The sequence below is a fragment of the Phytophthora sojae genome (assembly GCF_000149755.1).
Source record: "Phytophthora sojae unplaced genomic scaffold PHYSOscaffold_3, whole genome shotgun sequence".
Taxonomy (NCBI): Eukaryota; Oomycota; class Peronosporomycetes; order Peronosporales; family Peronosporaceae; genus Phytophthora; species Phytophthora sojae.
In genome coordinates this window covers 6,124,866-6,144,587 of record NW_009258117.1, presented here as the reverse complement: position 1 = coordinate 6,144,587, position 19,722 = coordinate 6,124,866, and the positions used below count along the sequence as shown (strand labels likewise).

The 19,722-nt window shown below is 49.8% G+C and overlaps 11 protein-coding genes across 11 annotated transcripts; 6 read left to right on the top strand and 5 right to left on the bottom strand.

The window, feature by feature from the left end:
• Positions 1-1,057: 1,057 nt before the first annotated feature.
• On the bottom strand, positions 1,058-1,540 carry PHYSODRAFT_490875 (hypothetical protein; the record flags this gene model as incomplete). Its single annotated transcript, XM_009525654.1, has 1 exon — positions 1,058-1,540. The coding sequence occupies one exon, from the start codon at positions 1,538-1,540 to the stop codon at positions 1,058-1,060; it is 483 nt and encodes a 160-aa protein (XP_009523949.1).
• An 845-nt stretch (positions 1,541-2,385) lies between these two features.
• Positions 2,386-4,976, bottom strand: PHYSODRAFT_329226 (hypothetical protein; the record flags this gene model as incomplete). Its single annotated transcript, XM_009525653.1, has 5 exons — positions 2,386-3,633; positions 3,705-3,820; positions 3,895-4,074; positions 4,343-4,523; positions 4,935-4,976. The coding sequence occupies 5 exons, from the start codon at positions 4,974-4,976 to the stop codon at positions 2,386-2,388; spliced, it is 1,767 nt and encodes a 588-aa protein (XP_009523948.1).
• Positions 4,977-6,375: 1,399 nt separating this feature from the next.
• On the top strand, positions 6,376-6,564 carry PHYSODRAFT_418150 (hypothetical protein; the record flags this gene model as incomplete). The annotated part of the gene is made up of 1 exon (XM_009525652.1): positions 6,376-6,564. A coding segment is annotated over one exon (189 nt), but the record flags the coding sequence as incomplete, so codon positions are not given.
• Positions 6,565-6,909: 345 nt separating this feature from the next.
• On the top strand, positions 6,910-7,080 carry PHYSODRAFT_489911 (hypothetical protein; the record flags this gene model as incomplete). Its single annotated transcript, XM_009525651.1, has 1 exon — positions 6,910-7,080. A coding segment is annotated over one exon (171 nt), but the record flags the coding sequence as incomplete, so codon positions are not given.
• A 166-nt stretch (positions 7,081-7,246) lies between these two features.
• Positions 7,247-7,640, top strand: PHYSODRAFT_414458 (hypothetical protein; the record flags this gene model as incomplete). Its single annotated transcript, XM_009525650.1, has 2 exons — positions 7,247-7,416; positions 7,487-7,640. Coding segments are annotated over 2 exons (324 nt in total), but the record flags the coding sequence as incomplete, so codon positions are not given.
• Positions 7,641-7,907: 267 nt separating this feature from the next.
• PHYSODRAFT_420651 (hypothetical protein) lies at positions 7,908-8,198 on the top strand (the record flags this gene model as incomplete). The annotated part of the gene is made up of 1 exon (XM_009525649.1): positions 7,908-8,198. A coding segment is annotated over one exon (291 nt), but the record flags the coding sequence as incomplete, so codon positions are not given.
• Positions 8,199-8,252: 54 nt separating this feature from the next.
• On the top strand, positions 8,253-8,561 carry PHYSODRAFT_495772 (hypothetical protein; the record flags this gene model as incomplete). The annotated part of the gene is made up of 1 exon (XM_009525648.1): positions 8,253-8,561. The coding sequence occupies one exon, from the start codon at positions 8,253-8,255 to the stop codon at positions 8,559-8,561; it is 309 nt and encodes a 102-aa protein (XP_009523943.1).
• A 634-nt stretch (positions 8,562-9,195) lies between these two features.
• On the top strand, positions 9,196-9,828 carry PHYSODRAFT_494041 (hypothetical protein; the record flags this gene model as incomplete). The annotated part of the gene is made up of 1 exon (XM_009525647.1): positions 9,196-9,828. One exon carries the CDS (start codon positions 9,196-9,198, stop codon positions 9,826-9,828), a length of 633 nt encoding a protein of 210 aa, XP_009523942.1.
• Positions 9,829-10,441: 613 nt separating this feature from the next.
• PHYSODRAFT_492489 (hypothetical protein) lies at positions 10,442-10,720 on the bottom strand (the record flags this gene model as incomplete). Its single annotated transcript, XM_009525646.1, has 1 exon — positions 10,442-10,720. The coding sequence occupies one exon, from the start codon at positions 10,718-10,720 to the stop codon at positions 10,442-10,444; it is 279 nt and encodes a 92-aa protein (XP_009523941.1).
• A 1,498-nt stretch (positions 10,721-12,218) lies between these two features.
• On the bottom strand, positions 12,219-12,716 carry PHYSODRAFT_299049 (hypothetical protein; the record flags this gene model as incomplete). Its single annotated transcript, XM_009525645.1, has 1 exon — positions 12,219-12,716. One exon carries the CDS (start codon positions 12,714-12,716, stop codon positions 12,219-12,221), a length of 498 nt encoding a protein of 165 aa, XP_009523940.1.
• Positions 12,717-15,412: 2,696 nt separating this feature from the next.
• On the bottom strand, positions 15,413-15,955 carry PHYSODRAFT_491221 (hypothetical protein; the record flags this gene model as incomplete). Its single annotated transcript, XM_009525644.1, has 1 exon — positions 15,413-15,955. One exon carries the CDS (start codon positions 15,953-15,955, stop codon positions 15,413-15,415), a length of 543 nt encoding a protein of 180 aa, XP_009523939.1.
• Positions 15,956-19,722: the final 3,767 nt, after the last annotated feature.

The following is a 19,722-nucleotide window of genomic DNA, read 5'->3' as shown; positions in this document are numbered from 1 at the left end:
CCAGCGTTGTGTGAGACCAATTTGATGCAGTGACAGCAGCAATTATGAGAGCGACAAATATATTCCTTGCCGACGCGAAATGTGGAGAGGTACCTCGTCTTGTAAGTGTAGACAAAATTATTCAATCGATGCAGGGCCTGCTCAGCTTCCTCTTCTGTGTCGTACAAGCCGATATGCTGGTACACTGCGACGGTGCACGGAGAAACCAATGTAGTGTCCAGCGGGTTGCCCGGCAGATTGGCTTCCTCGGCGCCATCTTCGTACTCCAAAGACGAATCTGATCCGACGTAGTCTGAGTCCTGGTCATCGTCAAAAACCAATGTAGTTCTATCGATGGTCTGCCCCACCAGCGAGCTTTCTTCAAGCATGTCCTCGTCGTCACCTTTGTCCTCAGCGTCGTCGCCTTCGTCCTCCGCATCGTCGTCTTGGTCCATATCTTCAACCGAGGCGGTGGCACTGTGCATGTCTTCGTCGGCAAGGTCGCTATCATACTCTAACACCTCAGTGCTGTCGCTATCATCGCTCGCAGGTAAGGAGAGCGCCTGCATGGTGCTGGGGATGTGGTGGGTCGCGCACTAGAGCCAGAGTGAGCAGGAAGGAGGAGGAGGGGGGTTGCGAAACCTCGAGAGCGAGAAGGCGTGTGTGCACTCAAAATAGGGAACAGCTCTTCCGCTCTAAAATAGACAACAGAACTTCAGCACTGAAAACTTGCAACAGGTTTTCAGCACTGAGTTTTCTGTTGGATTCAACAGCAACAGATATTCAGACTCGGCAACAGGTGTTCAGCCTGGGCAACAGAAATTCCTACAAAATCTGGGGCAACAGGTGAGTCAATGTCTGAGCAACAGATATTAATATTTTTCCAGCAGCACTTACACTGAGCTAGTGTATTGTGAAAATCATCAACACTGTTGCGGAGTACACTACTATAACTTACTGAAAAGTCAACTGTATCGATTTTTTTCTTAGCTGCTTTCTGCTCGCAATCGTCACGTACATCGTTGTTGTTGTCGGTAGTGGACCCTACTAGGAACGCGCGAACGAACCTGGTTCGAGCCTAATTGTTGGTCCACACAGCACCCACCTGGTCGAGCTCCACGCCCGAGGAGCCATACCAGCCGCCCAGTTGGAAGCCATCGGGAGCGCAGTCCTTTCCTGCCGCGTCTGGCGCCGGGGTACCACCAGCGACCCACCTTCCCGTAGTGGTGGTAACATTGATGAACCTGACGCGCGTACGGCCATGGTACTTGCAGTGCGCCTCCACGCACTTGAAGCGCTCGCCCGAATTCAGCGTGAGCGTTTGCGCTTTACCGCCGTCGCCACGGTGGTACGTAGTTGTCCTTTGTCCTCCGCTGGGTGTGATGTCGATTCCAACTCCGTTCACACGCTCGCCGGTGCGGATCGTGGCGCCATGCACGTGTACTCCGGGGATGACAAGTTGTTCATCCGTGAAAAAGGTGCCGTGGGGCTCGCCATACTGCTTGCCCAGACGATAAGCTTCCCAGTCCTCAGTAGTGTCAATCGCCAATAGCGCGACCATCGCCAGGACTTGGGAGAAGAACTTCATCGTTGCTGCTTGAGCTTGTTGCTGGTAGGAGGACAAACTGAGAATGAACCGAAGCTGCTCGCCCTCTTCAAACACACGTGTAGAGGCCGCTCCCAGTACGATTAGTCTTGCTCCAAGGTTCTAATCGTCCTGTATCATCGAGTGAATACAGTACACATGTACCAAGTCCAAGAGTCTGGGAAATGGCATTCACTTGATGACACAATACCACAACGTATGCTACATAGCATCGAGCTTCTCTTCGCGGGATGCTGCTGTACAGGTACATGCGATACAGTACACTAGAAAAGAAGATACATCTAGCCTACATGACATGTAGGATCGCTCGATTGGAGGTGTGCCAAAAATGATTAGAGTCACGTTCAATGTTAATTATGCTGAATACAGTAGTACGATATCGTTCGTTTGACAAGCCCATTGTTCTGGGTAGGGGTGGCCGCAATCGCCACTAGCCTCTAAATGACTACGGTGCATACCGGAGCGCACAAGCCAGCTCATCATCCTTATGTGCGTGCACTGTAAAGTAGTATATTCCTGAAATTTCACCTGCGTATCACCGCAGCAACACCCCCATACCTTCCAGACCAGAGCGGAAGAGCAGGAGGTGAGGCTCGGAGGCTTGGACTTCTAAGGCAAGAGTGAAAGTGAGAGAGCCGAGAGAGGAGCAAATGAAGAGCACCAGCGCTGTTAGCTCATGGCTTAGCGCCTGAAACGAACCAACCACTGAATCATGAAACTTTCGGCAGCAACAGGTTCAAACCATGACCCGTCCTAGCTCCATCGGGACAGGCCCAAGCACGACCAAGCGTTACGCTCACTCAGTTGAGCCCACCGATGCAGACCATCTTGGTTTCCTGGTACTCCTGCAGCCCCTTAACCGACCCCTCGCGACCGAGGCCAGACTCCTTGATACCGCCGAACGGAGCCCCAACGTGCGTCACCAGCTCGCTGTTCACGGCCACCATGCCGCACTCCAAGTCGCCGGCCACGCGGAAGATGCGGGCCACGTCTCGAGTGTAGAAGAAGTACCCAGCCAGTCCAGCGGCCGTGTCGTTGGCCTTGGTCACCACCTCCTCCTCGCTCGAGAACTCGAACAGCGGCACCACTGGGCCGAAAATCTCCTCTCGCGACACGCGCATGGCCTCGCTCACGTCGGCCAGCACGTTGGCCTCGTAGAAGTTCTTGCCGAGGTCGCTCCTCTTCCCTCCAAGGAGCACCTTGGCGCCGTGGGCCCCCGCGTCTTCGACCAAGCCGGCCACTTTCTCGACGGCTGAGAGTCCGATCAGCGGGCCCAGCTGCACGCCCTCTTCGAGAGGTAGCCCCATCTTGAGACGCTTCACTCGCGCCACCACCTTGGCAGCGAACGACTCGTAGACGGAAGAGTGGACGAAGACGCGGTTGGTGGCGATGCAGGCCTGGCCCGTGTTGGAGAACTTGCTCTTGATCAGCCCATCCACGGCCTTGTCCAGGTCGGCGTCTTCGAACACAATGAACGCCGCGTTGCCGCCCAGCTCCAGCGACAGACGCTTGAGGGTGCTCGACGACTTGCGCATGAGCCACTTGCCGACTGAAGTCGAGCCCGCAAACGTGAGCTTCCGCACTTCAGGGCTCGACGTGAGCACGCGGCCGATCTCCTCCGACCTCTCTCGAGGGGCAGTCACCACGTTGAGCACTCCAGGGGGGAACCCCACCTCCTCCGCGAGCGTGGCCAAGGCGAGCATCGACAGTGGCGTCTCGCCTGCGGGTTTGACCACGATGGCGCATCCAGCGGCGAGTGCGGGGCCCAGACTCAGACCCAGAATCGCATAGGGGAAGTTCCAAGGCACCACGATACCGCACACACCCACGGGCTCCTTCGTGACGAGAATCTTTTGGCTCGGATCGCTTGGGGGGATCACGAAGCCGCTCGAGCGCACGACCTCGTGGGCGAAGTACTCGAGCACACCGACCACGAACTCGATTTCCCACTTGGCTTCGGCCAGCGGTTTGACAGATCCGATAATCGCCAAGTCCTCGCTGTTAGCGGTGATCGCAGCCGCCCATCGCTTCAGCAGATTTGCCCTGACCTACGTGGCCACGACAAGACTGTGTTAGTCGATCGAGCTGCTGGGATGAGCTGGAATTGTGTCATCCTTACCGGTGGAGTGGTCTTCCTCCATTGGCGCTGAGCCGACACAGCTGCTGCAATCGCATTGCGAGTGTCTTCCGCCCTCATGCTCGCGACTTGAGCGACTTCCAGCTCCGTCGCGGGATCTACCGGTGACGCACAAACGCGAATTAGGAGCACTTCAAGCTAGAAAGGTACCCGGCACAACCACAATACGCACCCTCGACGGTGAAATGTTCGTTGCCAACTGCCTCAACCCACTGGCCGCCGATGAATCCCTGCGCTCGCACGAGGTCAGGGCGCTGCAGCTTGGACAGCAGGGGTTGGAACTGCCGTTGCCCGATGGGGGCCAACCCAGTCATGAGTTGCGCAGTCGGGATACCGGTAGACGTCGTCATCGCTGCACAATCGAGAATTGGGCAACACGAGGGGAGAAATTCTTGCTGCTGACCGGCTCAGCCCCCAGGCGTACTGTCACTTTGGGCAAACGTAAAAGAAATCGGAGATAGGGGCGATGACTAACGCACCAAATGTCTCGTTCAGGGAAAAGATATTGGCAACGGGCACGTATCTGCGATGTAAAGTGGCCCGATTGTCGAGCATTTACACACTTCGCAGCATTTTCACCTTTGGTTCGTCTCCCAGTTCTCGGGCTCGTACACCGGCACGTCGACCGTGGGCAGCGCTGGGTTGCCGAAGGATCATGTCGGCAGCCTTTTCGGCCAGCATGATGGTCGGCGCGTTGAGGTTCCCGCTGACGTTGTTGGGCATGATGGACGCGTCGACCACGCGCAGTCCCTCCAGCCCGTGCACTCTTGCCTGGGAGTCCACGACGGTGTTGGCGTCGCTCTCCAGGCCCACGCATATAAATCTTTTGGAGGGCCCAGTGCGGCATGCGGTTCGTGCTGGATGGGTGGTAGTCCGTGCTGGCGTGTTGTAAACCTATCAAATTATTTAATAGGTAAGTCGTGCTCGACAAGTCGTACATGTTACCTGGCACTCCGGACTGTAACTCGTACGACTTATCGAACACGACTTACCTATAAATCGTACTCAAGTACGATTTGCTGTAAGTCGTGGATGGTCAATCAGCACTACGTAGTGCACATATGCCATCTCCTGCATGATCTAGCACATCCGGTACGGATTGGCACCCTTTTGGCACTTTTAGAAAGTGCCATTTGTTCACTAATTAGGAGGGCAAACTGGATGCAAAGCACAATACATGTATTGTATTGTATTGTATTGCAAGCGCGTTACGCGAGCAGTCTTCTTTACGTTTGGTAGGTCGAACATCCGCATGCGTCGGGTTTCTCTCTCTCGTGCTATCTCTCTGATAGTACTATTATCTACTATCATAGTCGGGGTTCGTCAGGTTAGGACTTTCGTACTTAGTCGGGAAAAAGACCTAATAGGAAGTTTTTAGAAGTCCTAAAGGGATACGATGGCTACATGTGCACTTGAAGGTTGACAAGGGCGAAACCCACTACATGAGTATAATCTCGTACTCAGACCTTCGTAAAAGCCCCCACAGCACTTCTAAACTCCTCCCTTTAGCAAAGCTGGTAGTTCATACTGACTCCTCATCGTCTCAGTCCCCAGTCTATACTATGTAAACCCAGATGTAGTGTATTTGGGGAGTGGTTAGAGCAACCATAAGTATGGTTGCTTTTAGCCGTTCTGAGACATGTATGGTTGCTTTTAGGGATTTCAAAAATTACGAGCGTAATTTAAATGTCTAAATTACCATTAAGCCCTTAGGTACGCAAATCACGCTAAAGTGCGCTTCTGATTAGGTACGACGCCATTAAATGCGCCACCTCACAGCCGCTCATTTTAAGAATCGCGCTGCTGAACGGAGGCCACGTGGGGCACGCACCTCTCGCGAATCAGTCAAGCACCAAACGGCGAGGGGGGGGGGGGGGGGGGGGCGATGGCTCCTGCGGGGGGAGTCATTACAAACGGTAATCAATATGCTCCATGTTGGTGGCAACGAGAGTATCTACGTGCCTCACATTTTGTTTGAATTCTGTCGGTATGTATTGTTTAGGCCGAAAGCTGGGGAACGTAAACGAGGAGCTAAACTACATGTACGCCGCTCTCGGGATTGAAAAAGACGACGACGAAGACGAAGACTTTGTTCTGGATGAGGAGGATGAGGAAGACAACGGCGACGAAGAGGCGGAGGATTGCTACCAAGAGGAGGAAGACGAAGAAGAGATCGATGATGACGAGGAGAGCGATAGCGATGAAGAGGAGGGTGACGACGATGAAGAAGAGGCGAGTGACGATGAACAGGAGGCAGACGACGACGGAGAATCCAGCACAGAAGACGAAGCAGAAGCGGGTAAGACTCGTTTGGATTATTGTTGATACTTATTGAGTTGAACTGATAATGTATTGTGTATTTTTTTTAGTTTGTTTAGAACGCAGGACACGCAAACAGAGCCCCGAGCCGAGAAAGAAAGCCACAGCACGCAAGAAAACACCAGGTATTCTCGTTAAAGTTGCTTTAAGCAAAAAGGTTGCGCTATCATTAATATTGACATTCACTTTGGAATCGATAGATACCGCTCTGGCCAAATGCAAGCTTTCTGCTGAGGATGAAGCCCAATCTTTCGCGAAAAAGCGTAAGGCGGAGCTGCAGCTTCACGAGTCTGTCGACGCTGATTCGGCCCCACGTTTATCCCAGCGGAACAAGCAGTACATACCGCGGAAGCGATCAAGCAAGCACCTTGACGAGTTGCGGGAGATCAACGAGGAGCGCGAAGAAATTATCAACCCCGTTCCGCCCTTTACCCCAGCGATTATCAAGAGTTGGAGCAAGTTCAACGCACACTTGAAAATATACAAGCAGAAGCACCACCTCAAGTTTCGAGTACGAAGCTCGTAGACACGAAATCAGTACAACAGGTATGTGTGACCTCTGTTTGATGAGAAATTTAAGTTATTAACGAAACCCCCTTTCATATGCAGCAATCATCGGGACCAAATCCCTTCACGTTTTAATTGGAGTCACAAGGTCCTCCGCTGTACACACGGTGTTTCGCGAGCGTCGCGCTCCAAGGGACATCGCAATAGAAAAGGCAACTATTGCGGGTGTCCTGCACGCAGGACACCAGCCGTTCAGCGGATGGAAAATGGCAAATTTCGAATTGTCATAAGAAACGAGGTATCTGCCTTTTCGTGTATTTGTTTGCTTTGTTAGTATTTCTCACATGTCGCTGTTGATAATCAGAACTTTACCCACACGCACCCGACCACCCGAACGCAAGCATCGTTGTACCTGACAACAAAGACACTTCCGTTACACGAGCAAGATCTCGAAGATGTTAAGACTTTAACGGATGCTAGTGTTTCTTCCAAGCACATCACGAACTTCCTGAATGAGAGACTCGGTGCGTAGTTTTATATATGATATGCTGAAGTGATACTTACGTTACTGTTCGCGCTTTGTGTGTTTGCTAGGCTGCAAAATAACACCTCAACAGACCCGTAATCTGATCTGCAGTATTATGGGGCACGACGCAGCGGAGGCCCGTTTGAAAGACATGCTGCAAGCTATCCGCTAGTTAGACGGTAGTGACGTCCTTGTTATTCAAGACCAAATGGACGTGACATGCGCTATCGTGATGCAAACAAAGGTGCAGAAGTTGATGCTCGAGCGCTGGGGCGACTCTCTTACGATGGATTTCACTCACGGCACGAACAATTTGGGCTATCACTTGGGTGCGTATGAGCTGTTCGGTATAGCAACTTTATCTTTGTTACGGCAACCTTGCGTAGTTATAGCAATCATATCGATGATATAGCAACCTTATTAACAAAGTGATTTTCTACTGTTGTGTGTTGGATATTTCAGGGAATCTGGTCGTCGGTAGAGGGTTCCCGGTTGTAGACTTCATATGCCTCAACCAACGAGCTCCGATGATGACAACAATCCTGGAGTATTTCCAAGAGAAGAACCCAAGTTGGCGGATGATATCCTCCATCGTGATCGACAAAGATTTCGTTGAGTGGAGGGTGCTGAAAACACTATTTCCTGCTGCGAAAGTTTTACTTTGTCAATTCCATGCCATTTCGTACTGGAAGAAGGTGATGCAGCGGGCCCCATACAAGCTGAAGGTGTCTGAACGCGACGAGTTACTCAACCTGATGATAAAAACGCTGTACAGGTACGCAACAGGTTCTATTTATGATTCTTGTGGTAACGCTAACTTTGGAAAACAAACCATATGCAGCTCCACAGAGACAGGTTACGATTCTAGTTACGGTGCATTGAAGCAATACTGCGAAGACAACAAGAAACAAGCTTTATTCTCGTATTTTGAAAAGAACTGGGATTCGTGTCGAGACATGTGGGCGAACTTTGCTCGCAGCAAATTTTTCACGGCTGGGAATACTACAACGAACAGGATCGAGTCAAACTGGAATCAAGTGAAAATACTGTTGGGGCACAAGACACGAATTGACAAGACTATTGCGGGCTTGGTGCAGCATCAAATCATGATAACTCAGCAGATCGGGTTCGTCATCGCGCGGCACCATTCGACTTCGCCCGTTCCTAAAACCATACCGATGTTTCTCAGGACGGTAGCAACTCGACTGTACCCTGACATCTTCGAGAAAGTGAGAAAAGAGTGGGAACGATTTGTGAACTTCGTGGCAGATGCGACTTGTGAGCGTACAGCGTCGAGTCCTTCACAATGGAAAATTTATTGCGGGAATCAAACCTTTCGCTGTCACGATGTGGAGTGGATGTGTACTTGTCTATTTTATAGCAGTCACCATTTACCATGTCGTCATCTTATGCACTTAGGACGCGAGGGGCATGGCTTCAAACTGCTTCCAGCTATGGCAATTCATGATCGGTGGAGTACGTACTAGACCTTGGAAGTGAAAAACGAATTGACGGCTGCAGCGGAAATGTTACAGCCAATTGTGCAGATGTCCAAGTTAAGATTGCCGAAAGTAAAGTTGCCGAACGACACTGGGGCTGAACCAGAACAACCACTTTATGCTGCGGGGGGTAACGCTTCGCCAACCAAAGCTAGGAAGCAAGTTGCGTACGTACGGCTACGGCGAGGTGAACGGGCAAACCAGGTTGTATTGTCTTCAGCTGAAAAATACGCATACGCAAAAGCGATGCCGGAACCGCTATTGGAACACCTGTCAGATTTGTCTAGTGCAGACTTCTACCAAGAGCTAAGTGCCTGGAAGGAAACGATCGACATAGGGCTCAACCGTGTCAACCCTGCCCCCCAACCGAGTTCTACAGAATCTGCTGAAGATAGCAAGCAAGAAGGAGATGTATCTGAACCTGTCTCAGACTCCATTCTGGACCCCGTGGAGGCAATGGGGACTATGACGCTCATGGACGCATTGGAAAGCAGCCCCATGACCATGAATTATGGTGATTACGAGTCCAACGAAAGTATGTTACCGACACAACGCACTCACCTTTCGCAGTCATCTCCAATTCGACCCCCCCATCGACGAGAAATCTCATGACAGCTGCGGAATGAGTAGCTGTGACAAGGTTTCAAGCTCTACGAAGCCTGACACAGAGTCGCGCGTGCGCCAGGTCGATGTCGTTAGAGTTCCTAAGCCACCAAGCCAAGGAAAGTCAAGGTCAACTCCGAAACAGCTGAGGCAAACTACGATCAGTCTCAAAGCCGACCGTCTTGCTGTTCACAAGTACCCCACTGAACTTGCCGTGACTTTGGATCAGTTCCTGATTTGGGCCAGAAACACCTCAAATCTGATGCGCGTGATGGAGATGCTGTCGAAGTATCCTGTTCAGCTGGAGAATGCCTATCTAAGAGCTCGGAAGATTGATTGTCATTGGGAAATTGTACGACTTGCGGACTACATGCACACATTTGTAATTCCACAAGACCTCGCCCTATCAATGCAGGCAGCAACGACTACTACCCGGAAGGAGAAACAGCCAATTGTACTGGATGAAATTATCTCAAAGTTTACTTCAAGTCGGCTACGCACTGAATTTGTGACGCTCTCCAACAAAGTCCTGATCAGCTTTGACAACATCGTGGGAGGGATCTGTCGTGGATGGCTAAATGATAGCCCTGTGGACTTTTGCTTGGAGACCCTTGCGAGATCGGTGGGGAAGTGCCATTGCTGTCATCACTGACATGGGCTATCGGATGGCCAAGTCTCCCTAAGACAGCACTTGCAGCAACGAATGTTATTATCCACCCCGTTAATCTGCATGCAGACCACTGGGGGTAATTATCCTTCGCCTACGCTACACGGCAAAAACAAGCAAGCTTCGGGTGCATGTTTACATGTACGAGCCGCTCATTGATGATGACTATCACCATGAAATGGAAATCGTGTGGACTGGAATTCCGAAAGACAAAGAAAATGAAGGAAAAGAGGGGCTTCGTGGTTATGTGGAGCGGTGGCACAAGGCTTCTGACCCCCGTGGCCACCTTTTCTTCGATCCGATTGAGTGGATCTGTGCCCCTCAACAACCTGATTTTGCTAGCTGTGGTGTAATGGTAGTAGCCCAAGTCCACAGCTATCTTACGGGGAACTTGCAGATGCAACTTTCTAGGTTTTCCAAGAACGACGTCAAGGTGATGCGATTGAAAATGCTGTGGGTCATCATGTGTTACTCCCAAGAACGTCATCGCTCTGAACGCGACGTCGCTAAAGCTAGCCAGATTCATCAGCAGCTACAGAACCAGCTCTGAGAAACACCACAGTCTGTATTTACCTTTAAATACAGAGTCTATGCTGCATTAGTCTTTCATTTTTCGCACCGCCAGCTCCAGTAGAGCATCGAGGGAAACAGCGTCGTCCTCTGTGGTGAGACCACCTTGGTCGGCCCCTTCATCGCCCAAGACGGCTGCTAACGCATAGCTGTTCTCTTCGCGATCTTCGACGAGGGCTTGGATTTGTAGCTGCGCTGCCAGAAGCTTTTCCAGATGCTCGGTAAGCTCATCCAGCTTCTTCTTGAGGAGTGCAATCTCGGCGATTCTCGCGCGCACCAGCTCATGTGCCAGCGATTTCTTCTCCATTTTTGCTGTCGCTCAAAATCTGCTAAGTGTTGAAAATGTGGGACACATATTGTCATGTGTTTCACGTATTGCTGTGTAGAGAACATCAGTTAGACGCCACCACGACGTGTCTAAATTTAGAGATATATGTAGCAAGACCATGACGAGGGCGACGTGTCCCTGTCATTTTTCGCGTCATTTAAAATAAATTACCGGGTGCCAGCTGGTTTTAGGGTTGCTTTAGGCCTTGTGGTTGCTTTAATTTCTGTCGTGTTGTCGTCATATGGTTGCTGTAACGCCATTCGTGTATTTGCACTGCTGAGTTTGGGGAGTTCATTGTCATTGATCAATTGGCAGGCCATGGTTTCATTCGCCAACACACGTTTGGTTGTGCGCGAGCGAATTATCTGTTAGCTGCCCCGCACGAATGCTTGACCTCAATCGGACATGGCATTCCGCAGGACAAAAATAACTGTTAACTTGAGTTTACTATAGTGTACCACTTCGTCGGATCGCACAATTTGTGGTACAACTATACTCTAATCAAGTCAAACAAGCGAAAGTCCTCGTCTTAACTTTTTTGAGGTCCTATATTAGGACTTAGGACTAAAGTCCTAGGGAAAACGTCAAAAGGTGTATGCGTTGGGAAAACGCTTGTCAATAGGTGTAGTGGTCGTGGGCGTCACGTCGCGTCATGTCTCATCATACACGTACTGACACACGTTTTGGTTGCCGCGGTATATCGGCCGACGTCGGGTCATACAGACCCAGGATCGAGCTTCCAAGCACAGTAGTTTATTAACGACACGCTCGTAGCGAACACGGTCAACTAATAATAGCATATAGAGCAACTGTACTCGACAACTTCGCTATTGTAGCTACAAGGAACTACCAACGCAAACCGCAAGCGTATATAGCATGGCTATACTAGGTAGATTTTGCATCTGAATTTCGGAGGTGAAGGAGCTCTAGTGAGAGCCTCCAACCGCGGGAGAGTATAGGTATTGTAGAACTGTGGCAACGCTGACCTGGCTACAATGGATAACGACGTTCATTGTAGTCCCTCAGCCGTACAATTCGCTATCAAAGTCATGGACACCACGAACCGGGCTAGTTGCCTTCCTAACCCCGGGTTTTATGGATTTGGATCTAAGCCCACACACCAGTCACCGCATTCGTTGCTGATGCAGCTTTATCATGCACCTTAGTGCGCTTGGAACCACATACACATACTGTCATACCGACAACCTAGCATACACCTAATGACACGAGTTAACCGCTTTTGACAAAACGTTTCAAATTCATACACCTTTTGACGTTTTCCCAAAGTCCTAACCTGACGCACCCCGATCATAATAAAGCCGTGAAAGATTGGCAGATGCGGTTGTGCAAAGCAAAATGAAAGCAAATCAACTGTATGTGCTCGTTGGTATTCTTATGATTACCTGTTTTCGGAGTGATCTTCTTCTACACCCCATATCCGACAAAACCAAGCAGGGTTGAGCAACTTGCTCTGAGTCTACTTGTCGTCAGCGTTAATGCGGGTCCAAAGGGCGGCCACCGAGTCGAGCTCCTTGCCAGCATATCCGCTGAAGCCACCAAGCTGATAGCCATCGTCGGCGGTGTCCTTTGCGATAAGGGACGAGTCGATCATGGGTGTGCCTCCGAAGATTGAGTTGTTAAAGTTGGTCGTGAAGTTGATGAAGAAGACGCGAGTGTGACTGTGCTGCTCGTCCCAGTGAACTTCCATGCTCGTGACGATCTCGCCCTTGGCCAGAGTGCGTGTGTCCTTGCTGCCTCCATGGCCGCCATGGTACACGGGTTCCGGAAGTCCCTCAATTGTAAGACCGACGCCGTTCACGCGCTTGCCACTGCGAACCGTGATAGCCTTAACGACTTGCCCCGGCTTCACAACGCCCACGTCCGAGTACGCGTTTCCGTGGGGGCCGCCATGGGTCTCAGTCAGGATCACGCCGTCGGGGAGTTCAGCAGAGCCGGAAGCGACGAGCGCCGCCATCGTTAGAGCTTGAAGGAGAAACTTCATCGTCGTAGAGTAGCTTGCTGGAGCTGGTCCTTGGTGTAGGAAGAAAATTCGACAATGAACTGACCGCCCGTGCGATAATTCCCCGTTGGCAGCTCTTCTCGCGCGGCGCCGTCGACTTGGGAGTCGTCCAGACAACGACCAAGGATTACTCAAGATTACCCTGAATACATACCGATACCCCAACCATACGATACAGTTGGGCCAACCGGCTACACCGCTGTATCCAGGATTAAAGATGGGATTTGGGACATCCTACAACTTATTTAGGCAGTTGGGTGGGTATCATTTGCGCAAAGACTTTAGTTCGACCTTGCATATATGGTAGTGTACTAGTAGTATTAGCACCTGAACACAGCATAATGTACGCCGAGTGGGCTTAATTTCACTCCACATATTGGGCTTATAGAAAGGTGTACGTTACAATGAGGTCCTTAGTAAGATTGGGTGAGCACTGTATCAGACGGGAGAGTCTAAGGAGGGTCATTTCCAAAGAGGACCATTTTCAAAAAATTGGCATGTTTTTATGTTGAAGGGGGGGGCGGACACTCGCGCGTTGGCTCTCGTCTGCGGACTTCGACACGGGGGCCCCGCCCCTCTCCCGCTTCGCTCGGGGGGCACCGCTACGCGGTCTGCCCCACCCCCTTAGTCGGAGTCCTCGACTCGGCCAGGCGCGGTGTCTAGGAAAAAATATCGGGTTGCAGCGCTTGCTCGCGCAGACCAGCCCCGCCTAATTGGCGGGCGTTGGAACGAGTGAATGCACTGAGTGAGGCTCGCGCTCGCATCCGCTCGCCCTCGCCCATTCCTCAACAGATCATGATCAAATGCATTGTCTATGAAAATGGCCTTGCTTGGAAATGGCTCTCCTTAGACTCTCCCGTGTCAGAGACTCTGACTCAGAGTTGTCGCGCGTTGTCGCGCTGTTAAACTTCAGACTGCAGTTATACACTGCAGTTATACACTGCAGTTACTCAAATGTAGTATTGTACTCCGTCCAGACAAGGTCGTGTCTGTGGCCCGAAGAAGCTCTGCAATTAAGTTTTTTTGTATTATAAAAGAATGGTGGGACCTTATCCAACAATAAAAAACGACAAGTCTACGGTGCATGCAAGCTCGACTGCAAACGCAGCCACTACCTGTAATGCACACAATGTGGCTGAAAGCGTAGGTTACCATACGATCTGGTGGCTAAGTATTACGAGAAGCAGACGGGCACTTATCCCGGCCACGTGGTCGGGATAACATGACTACCAGATAGTCAAAACGCGATGCCGTGAGCGTGCACCGATGCTTGCGTTCGCTCTACAAATACGTTAAATATGCAAGTATGGTGGGTTGCTGCCGTGTGCGCGCTAGAATCGCTTAAGGAAATGATAATGACGAGTTAGAGGTGTACTGTAACTATCCCGACGCCATGGGCCTCTCCGGGTAGTCGTCGCTGATCATCCTCCGTTTCCTTAGCATGCGCGTTACCTTGCTTAGGTCGAGGGTGCCACGCTGGGCATCCCAACATTTTGGCCCTTAGAACAAACCGCTGGAGAGCATGTTACCTCTGGAGTTAACATCTTCTTGTACAACTCGCCTAAGGACGTCGACTGGCGGTGCACTGTAGTGGCTTCCTAAGCATTTTTATAGCCGCTGAGATTGATACAAGAAGTCTTTGAGGAAGAGGTTAACAGATTCGCCCAATGTCGGGAGGTCGTCGGCGTCTGTGCGGGCAAATACCAAATCATCACACAGGAGCGACAACATAGCGGTACGTCATCAGCTTCCGTGGTTGGGCAGATCTTTTTACCGTCCAGCTCGATGGCAGCATGCTTTGCCTTACTGGGGTCACTCCGACGCGCGTGGTTGTTGCGCTCTTCGGAACGGAAGCTAGGAAACGTGTGCAGCACCAGATGTTGCGTTTGACGCAGCGTTCGCGCTGCAGACGAAAGAGCAAAGTATGAACGCCATATGCCTTTTACTCTCCTTTTCTATCTTGAATGTTTGAACTCAACCTCATAGGCTACGACCACCTACGAAGAAAGAAGGTAGTCTCTTTGAGTTACAGTTATTAGCTTCTCTGTATTGTCTCAGTCGTTTTACTAGCGCCCTCTCCTTTTGATGGAGCCACAAGCGACTTTGTGCGCCGCATAGCGGCGCACCGGTCTCCCCTGCAAGGTGTTCAAACCAATCTAAGATGATGACTCGTAAAAATGAAAGTTGACTTCCAAATGCTACCCAAGTTTCTTGCATGCCCACACATCAACTAAGTCAGACAGTCCTGGTAATATCTATCAATAAATCTTGCTGACGCTTTCACAATTTGAAGTCTTCATACAAGCACCACAAACATGAATTCTACTTTTAGAGAGCGCGCGCCCCACTGCATCCACCATGCATTCGTCCGTCATCCACACACTACGTCTCTCTTAGCTCCGTAGTCAGAACGTTGTTTGCTTATCGAGAAGCCACTAACCTGTAACAAGGATAACTTCTTCTTCAACAAAAAAGATTAAATCAGTAAATATATCTAGGCAATGATTGAGACAAAAAAATAACGTTGTCCAACCAAATGTCACTTTCTTGTATTTTGCTGTTTCTTCTGCTTTTCGAAGAATCGCCACGCTTACAGGTTTTGGCATCGTTTCACCTCCGACAAACAACCAAGATCGAGCAATGCTCTGAGTCTACTGGTCGTCCGCCGCCGACGAGCCGTCGTCAGCGTTAATGCGGGTCCAAAGGGCAGCCACCGAGTCAAGCTCTTTGCCAGCGTAGCCATCGAAGCCACCGAGCTGGTAGCCTTTGCCAGCCGTAGTCTTTCCGATAAGGGCCGGATCGGTCATAGGAGTGCCTCCAGCTATTGAATTGTAGGCGTTGGTGGTGAAGTTGATGAAGAAGATGCGCGTGTGACTGTGCTGTTCGTCCCAGTGAGCCTCCATGCTCGTGACGTGCTCGTCCTTGCCCAGAGTGAGCGTGTTTGAATCGCCGCCACGACCGCCGTGGTACAACGGCTCTTGCCCCTCAATTTGGATGCCGACGCCGTTCACGCGCTGGCCCGTACGAATCGTGATGGACTTGACGACTTGCCCGGGCTTCACGATGTCCACGTCCGAGTACTTGTTTCCGTGGGGCCCACCGTACGTCTGGCTCAAGACAACACCGTCTGGGAGTTCAGCAGCGCCGGTAGCGACAAGCGCCGCCATTGCTAGAGCCTGAAGGAGAAACTTCATCGTTGTAGCTTGCTTGAGCTTGTCCTGAGAAGGAAGATAATTCGAGAATGAACTGACTCCCTGGGACCCTTTCCCGTTGAAATAAATCCCTGTGGAATCAGCTCGGGGATCTCTGCGAGCCCAGACAACACACGAGCAGATCGCCAGCCGGCATCTAGAACCCGAAGGGAAGTTCTTCAGTTCTGTACGTCCAGGTGGACCTCCGAGATGGAGGTTCCAACCGGCACTATGGGATACAGGATAGGATTGGTGGATTGGCGAGTCGGGTCGCTCATTTCGGTATACCACAGTACATGTATAATACTAGTATACATGTAGACGTATGGACCTCCATTCAGAACTTCGAGTTGAAATGCACTCTAGCTCCAGCTCACGGAAAAAGCCCTGGCAGGTCATACCGTCGTGAGGACTCTTCATACCCAGGTAGACACCTGATTAGCTAGATTAGCTGTAACCTTATAAAAGTTACAGTAGAAAACGAGCAACGTTAATACTACGTCGTATGTTGAAGTTACCCCTTGAGTGAAAAGGTCCAAAAGAAGAGATCGGATAGTCGAAGTTGTCACGTTGTTGGAAGATCTGCTTTGACTCTGATAAAGTGAATGTACTGTATTTACTTGACGGGTCGTACAGTACCCCCGCGCTTGCTAGCGCTACTAAGTGGCTGACAATGACAAGTTACTACAATAGGTTGACGCTGAATTCGTGTTGAAAGCGAGACTGCGTTACTGTAATGGGGTTGGCACTGTACATACAGGTATTCAGGATGATAAGTAGCCAGTAGAGTAAAGTACGATAACAACCTGCGATTTGTACAACAGCAACCACACCAAACGGGCACCAGCAACCACTTTTGTGTACAGAACCGATCCTGTACTACTCGGTTCTGTACTCAAAAGTGGTTGCTTTTCTGTGCGGTTTATTACACCGCATATCGCAAGTTCGTGTCACGGTCCACCAACACCAAAACCAATGCTGTATCCCAAAAGGACGCAGGCATTGTCTACAGGTGGCGGCGAGCGGAGCCGCGAACAGGATGGTGCCAACCACGTGCCGACATGCCTATTGACCTCTAAGAATGACTAATGTCTACTTCAAAATAACTCGTGCGAGTTAATACGAAGTCGTGGATTCAAAATAACTCGCGCGAGTTAATATGAAGTAGTGAATTCAAAACAACTCGCGCGAGTTAATATGAGCAGTGGATTCAAAACTGCTTGAGTTAGTTTGATTCATAACAGCTACATGCGTCAAGCTCGAAAGTTGCTAAACGATCAGGTTGGTGAAGTGAGAAAATGGGCTTAGATATTTCAACGAAGCTGTGTGACTGGGTAAAATACCGTCAACATTCAATCCTGTAAAAACTTGCAAGAATGGTACCAACAATGCTCATTACCCCAGAGAGTGTTGGAATCGAATAAGAACGAGGGACATCGGGTGTACAGAGAGTATAGTCAACTAACTGCACAAGTAAATAGCAATGAACCAAACAGACATCGTTCTTAGCGAGTTAGATTGTGGACTATAATTTCGTGGACCACTACCGCAGACTCGCGTCCTCGAGGCATGTGGACTGTTGGTGAGGCTACATCAGTACATCGTAATGGTAGTGGTAGATAGCCGTCTAACGCCCAACAAATTCAAAATCCAAATTTGATCTATAACGTCGGCTACGATGTAACTGCACAACGAGCAATAACGTTCATGAGGGGGCTAACAAGTCTGTTTTAGTGAAGTTATTGTGGAAAGCTCGTATTGAAGAGGTAGGATATACTACTTGAGCAAGCGTTTTTGACTGAAAAGTCACACGACTTACAGTTAGCTCAAATGCCACTCACAGCAAGGGTGTGCGCCTTTAATATTTACCCGTCGGTCACTATATAGCTACAATTCCCAGCGAATTTTCGCATCGTAGTGCACACATACATATTGCTCCAAATTCAGACGTTGTAGTTGCACCTCAACGCGCCTAGGAATAGTAGTTATAGAGAGGTTGGTTGAGTCCTAACGCCTTTATTTAAAAGTATGCAGTGCGAAATGGTTCGTGGTTTAAAACCCCAATGCGGACCATTGTGCTGATTGTCACTAACATCGAGGCAGTGAGCGTTATGGCTATGGATACTCGTTACTAGTGTAAGTGAACTCTATATACCTTATTTCCAAAACAAAATACTTAAGTACTTAAGTACTTAGTATGCTGGTTGGCTCGCTGAGATTCTTAAGCCTGATAAATTTCCCTGAGTATTTTTGAGGGTTATACGTTGCCACTTGAAATATGCCAGAAGACCCATTATATACTTTAGCATGCAAGGTATCCACGCTAGCTGAGTAGTATAACGGACGCTTAGGTGGTTCAGCACGAGGCGCTAGAATACGAGGTGATACCTTCCGAACTACTCTCTATATATTATCGAATCTCTGAGTAGAGCTGCAAGTTCTGTATAAATGCTCCACACAGATAAAATCAAAAAATGCGTCGTAACCATACACAACCACTACCATCTCAACAGAGGAAGCGGCTATCCGGTGGCTTAGAGGCAGGAACTGGTGCGAACCTTACTAAAATGTTTTACTCACTCAATCGGCATATACTCACATGTAAGGGACAATCTGGGTATGTTGTGATACATTGCGGTGCCTGGCATCCTAAGACAAACTAAATGTATGCATTTGTTCACACGGATTGCTTTGTGGCAACCGTGCTTGGGTTGAACTCCGAAATGCTCACGTATAATTACCATTTACTAAACTCAAAGTACAGTATACTCTAGTACGTACCATTTCAATTTAAAACAGTATAATTGGCCTCATATCAGCTCCGTACCTCGCATGACGCCACATTATAACAACTCCTAATAGCTGCCTATACGCATGCGCAACCGGAATCTATTCTACATGTATTAATACAACTTACTTTATGATGTCGCGCGAGTAATTTAATTCAAATTAACTCGCGCGGGTTATTCTGAAGCTTCTGGACCATTTTAACGTGCGCGAGTTATTTTGAATTTGAACCAGGCAAAGCTATACTGAGCTCAAGTACATGTACATGTAGTTTGTGTAGCGGCCATTCGCAGGCGCCCGGCTTAGCGCAGGAACCTGGAGAAAGGGCAGTAGAAAGGACAGGTTGCTAGTGATCGAAAAAGTGGTTGCTGACAATCACTTTCCAGCTCTTTTGGTTGTTCTCGTCTTTTTTAGGTTGCCATTGTCCCAAAGAAGGTTGTTTATGGTCCAAAGTTGGTACACTGGCGACCCGGACTCTAGCCAGTAAGCTGTCGGCTACGTACGGCAAATCACGATGACAGAAGCAGACAGTGAGCAGTATTACGGCCGCCGTAAATTACGGCCGCCGTAATACGGCGTGAGCCCTAGGCACCGAACGTATGATCGGCCGGTCTGTTCGGCTTTTACAGCCGCATCAAGGCACCAACACATCAATAAACAGGGCACTCTAATTTCTCAAATGACTATCTAGTGAAGCTGCAATCGAGACGCGGATATCGCGCGCTATAGCAGTTCGAGTATATGTGCGTACTATAGTAGATGTATATGTAGTTGAAAGCTTAAAACATGTTGTACGATTGAGTTCGCCGTGTCTCTGGCAAGACGGCGGGATAACGTTTTATCTGTTTACGGATTCCGTATGTATTGCATCTGGTGTCGATTCAAGCTGCTGTGCATGTAGAGTGCCGTCTACTGTATTGTTCTCGTGTACCGTACCCTTTTGCGAAAGATTTTTGTTCGGAACGAATTCGGAATTCGGACTC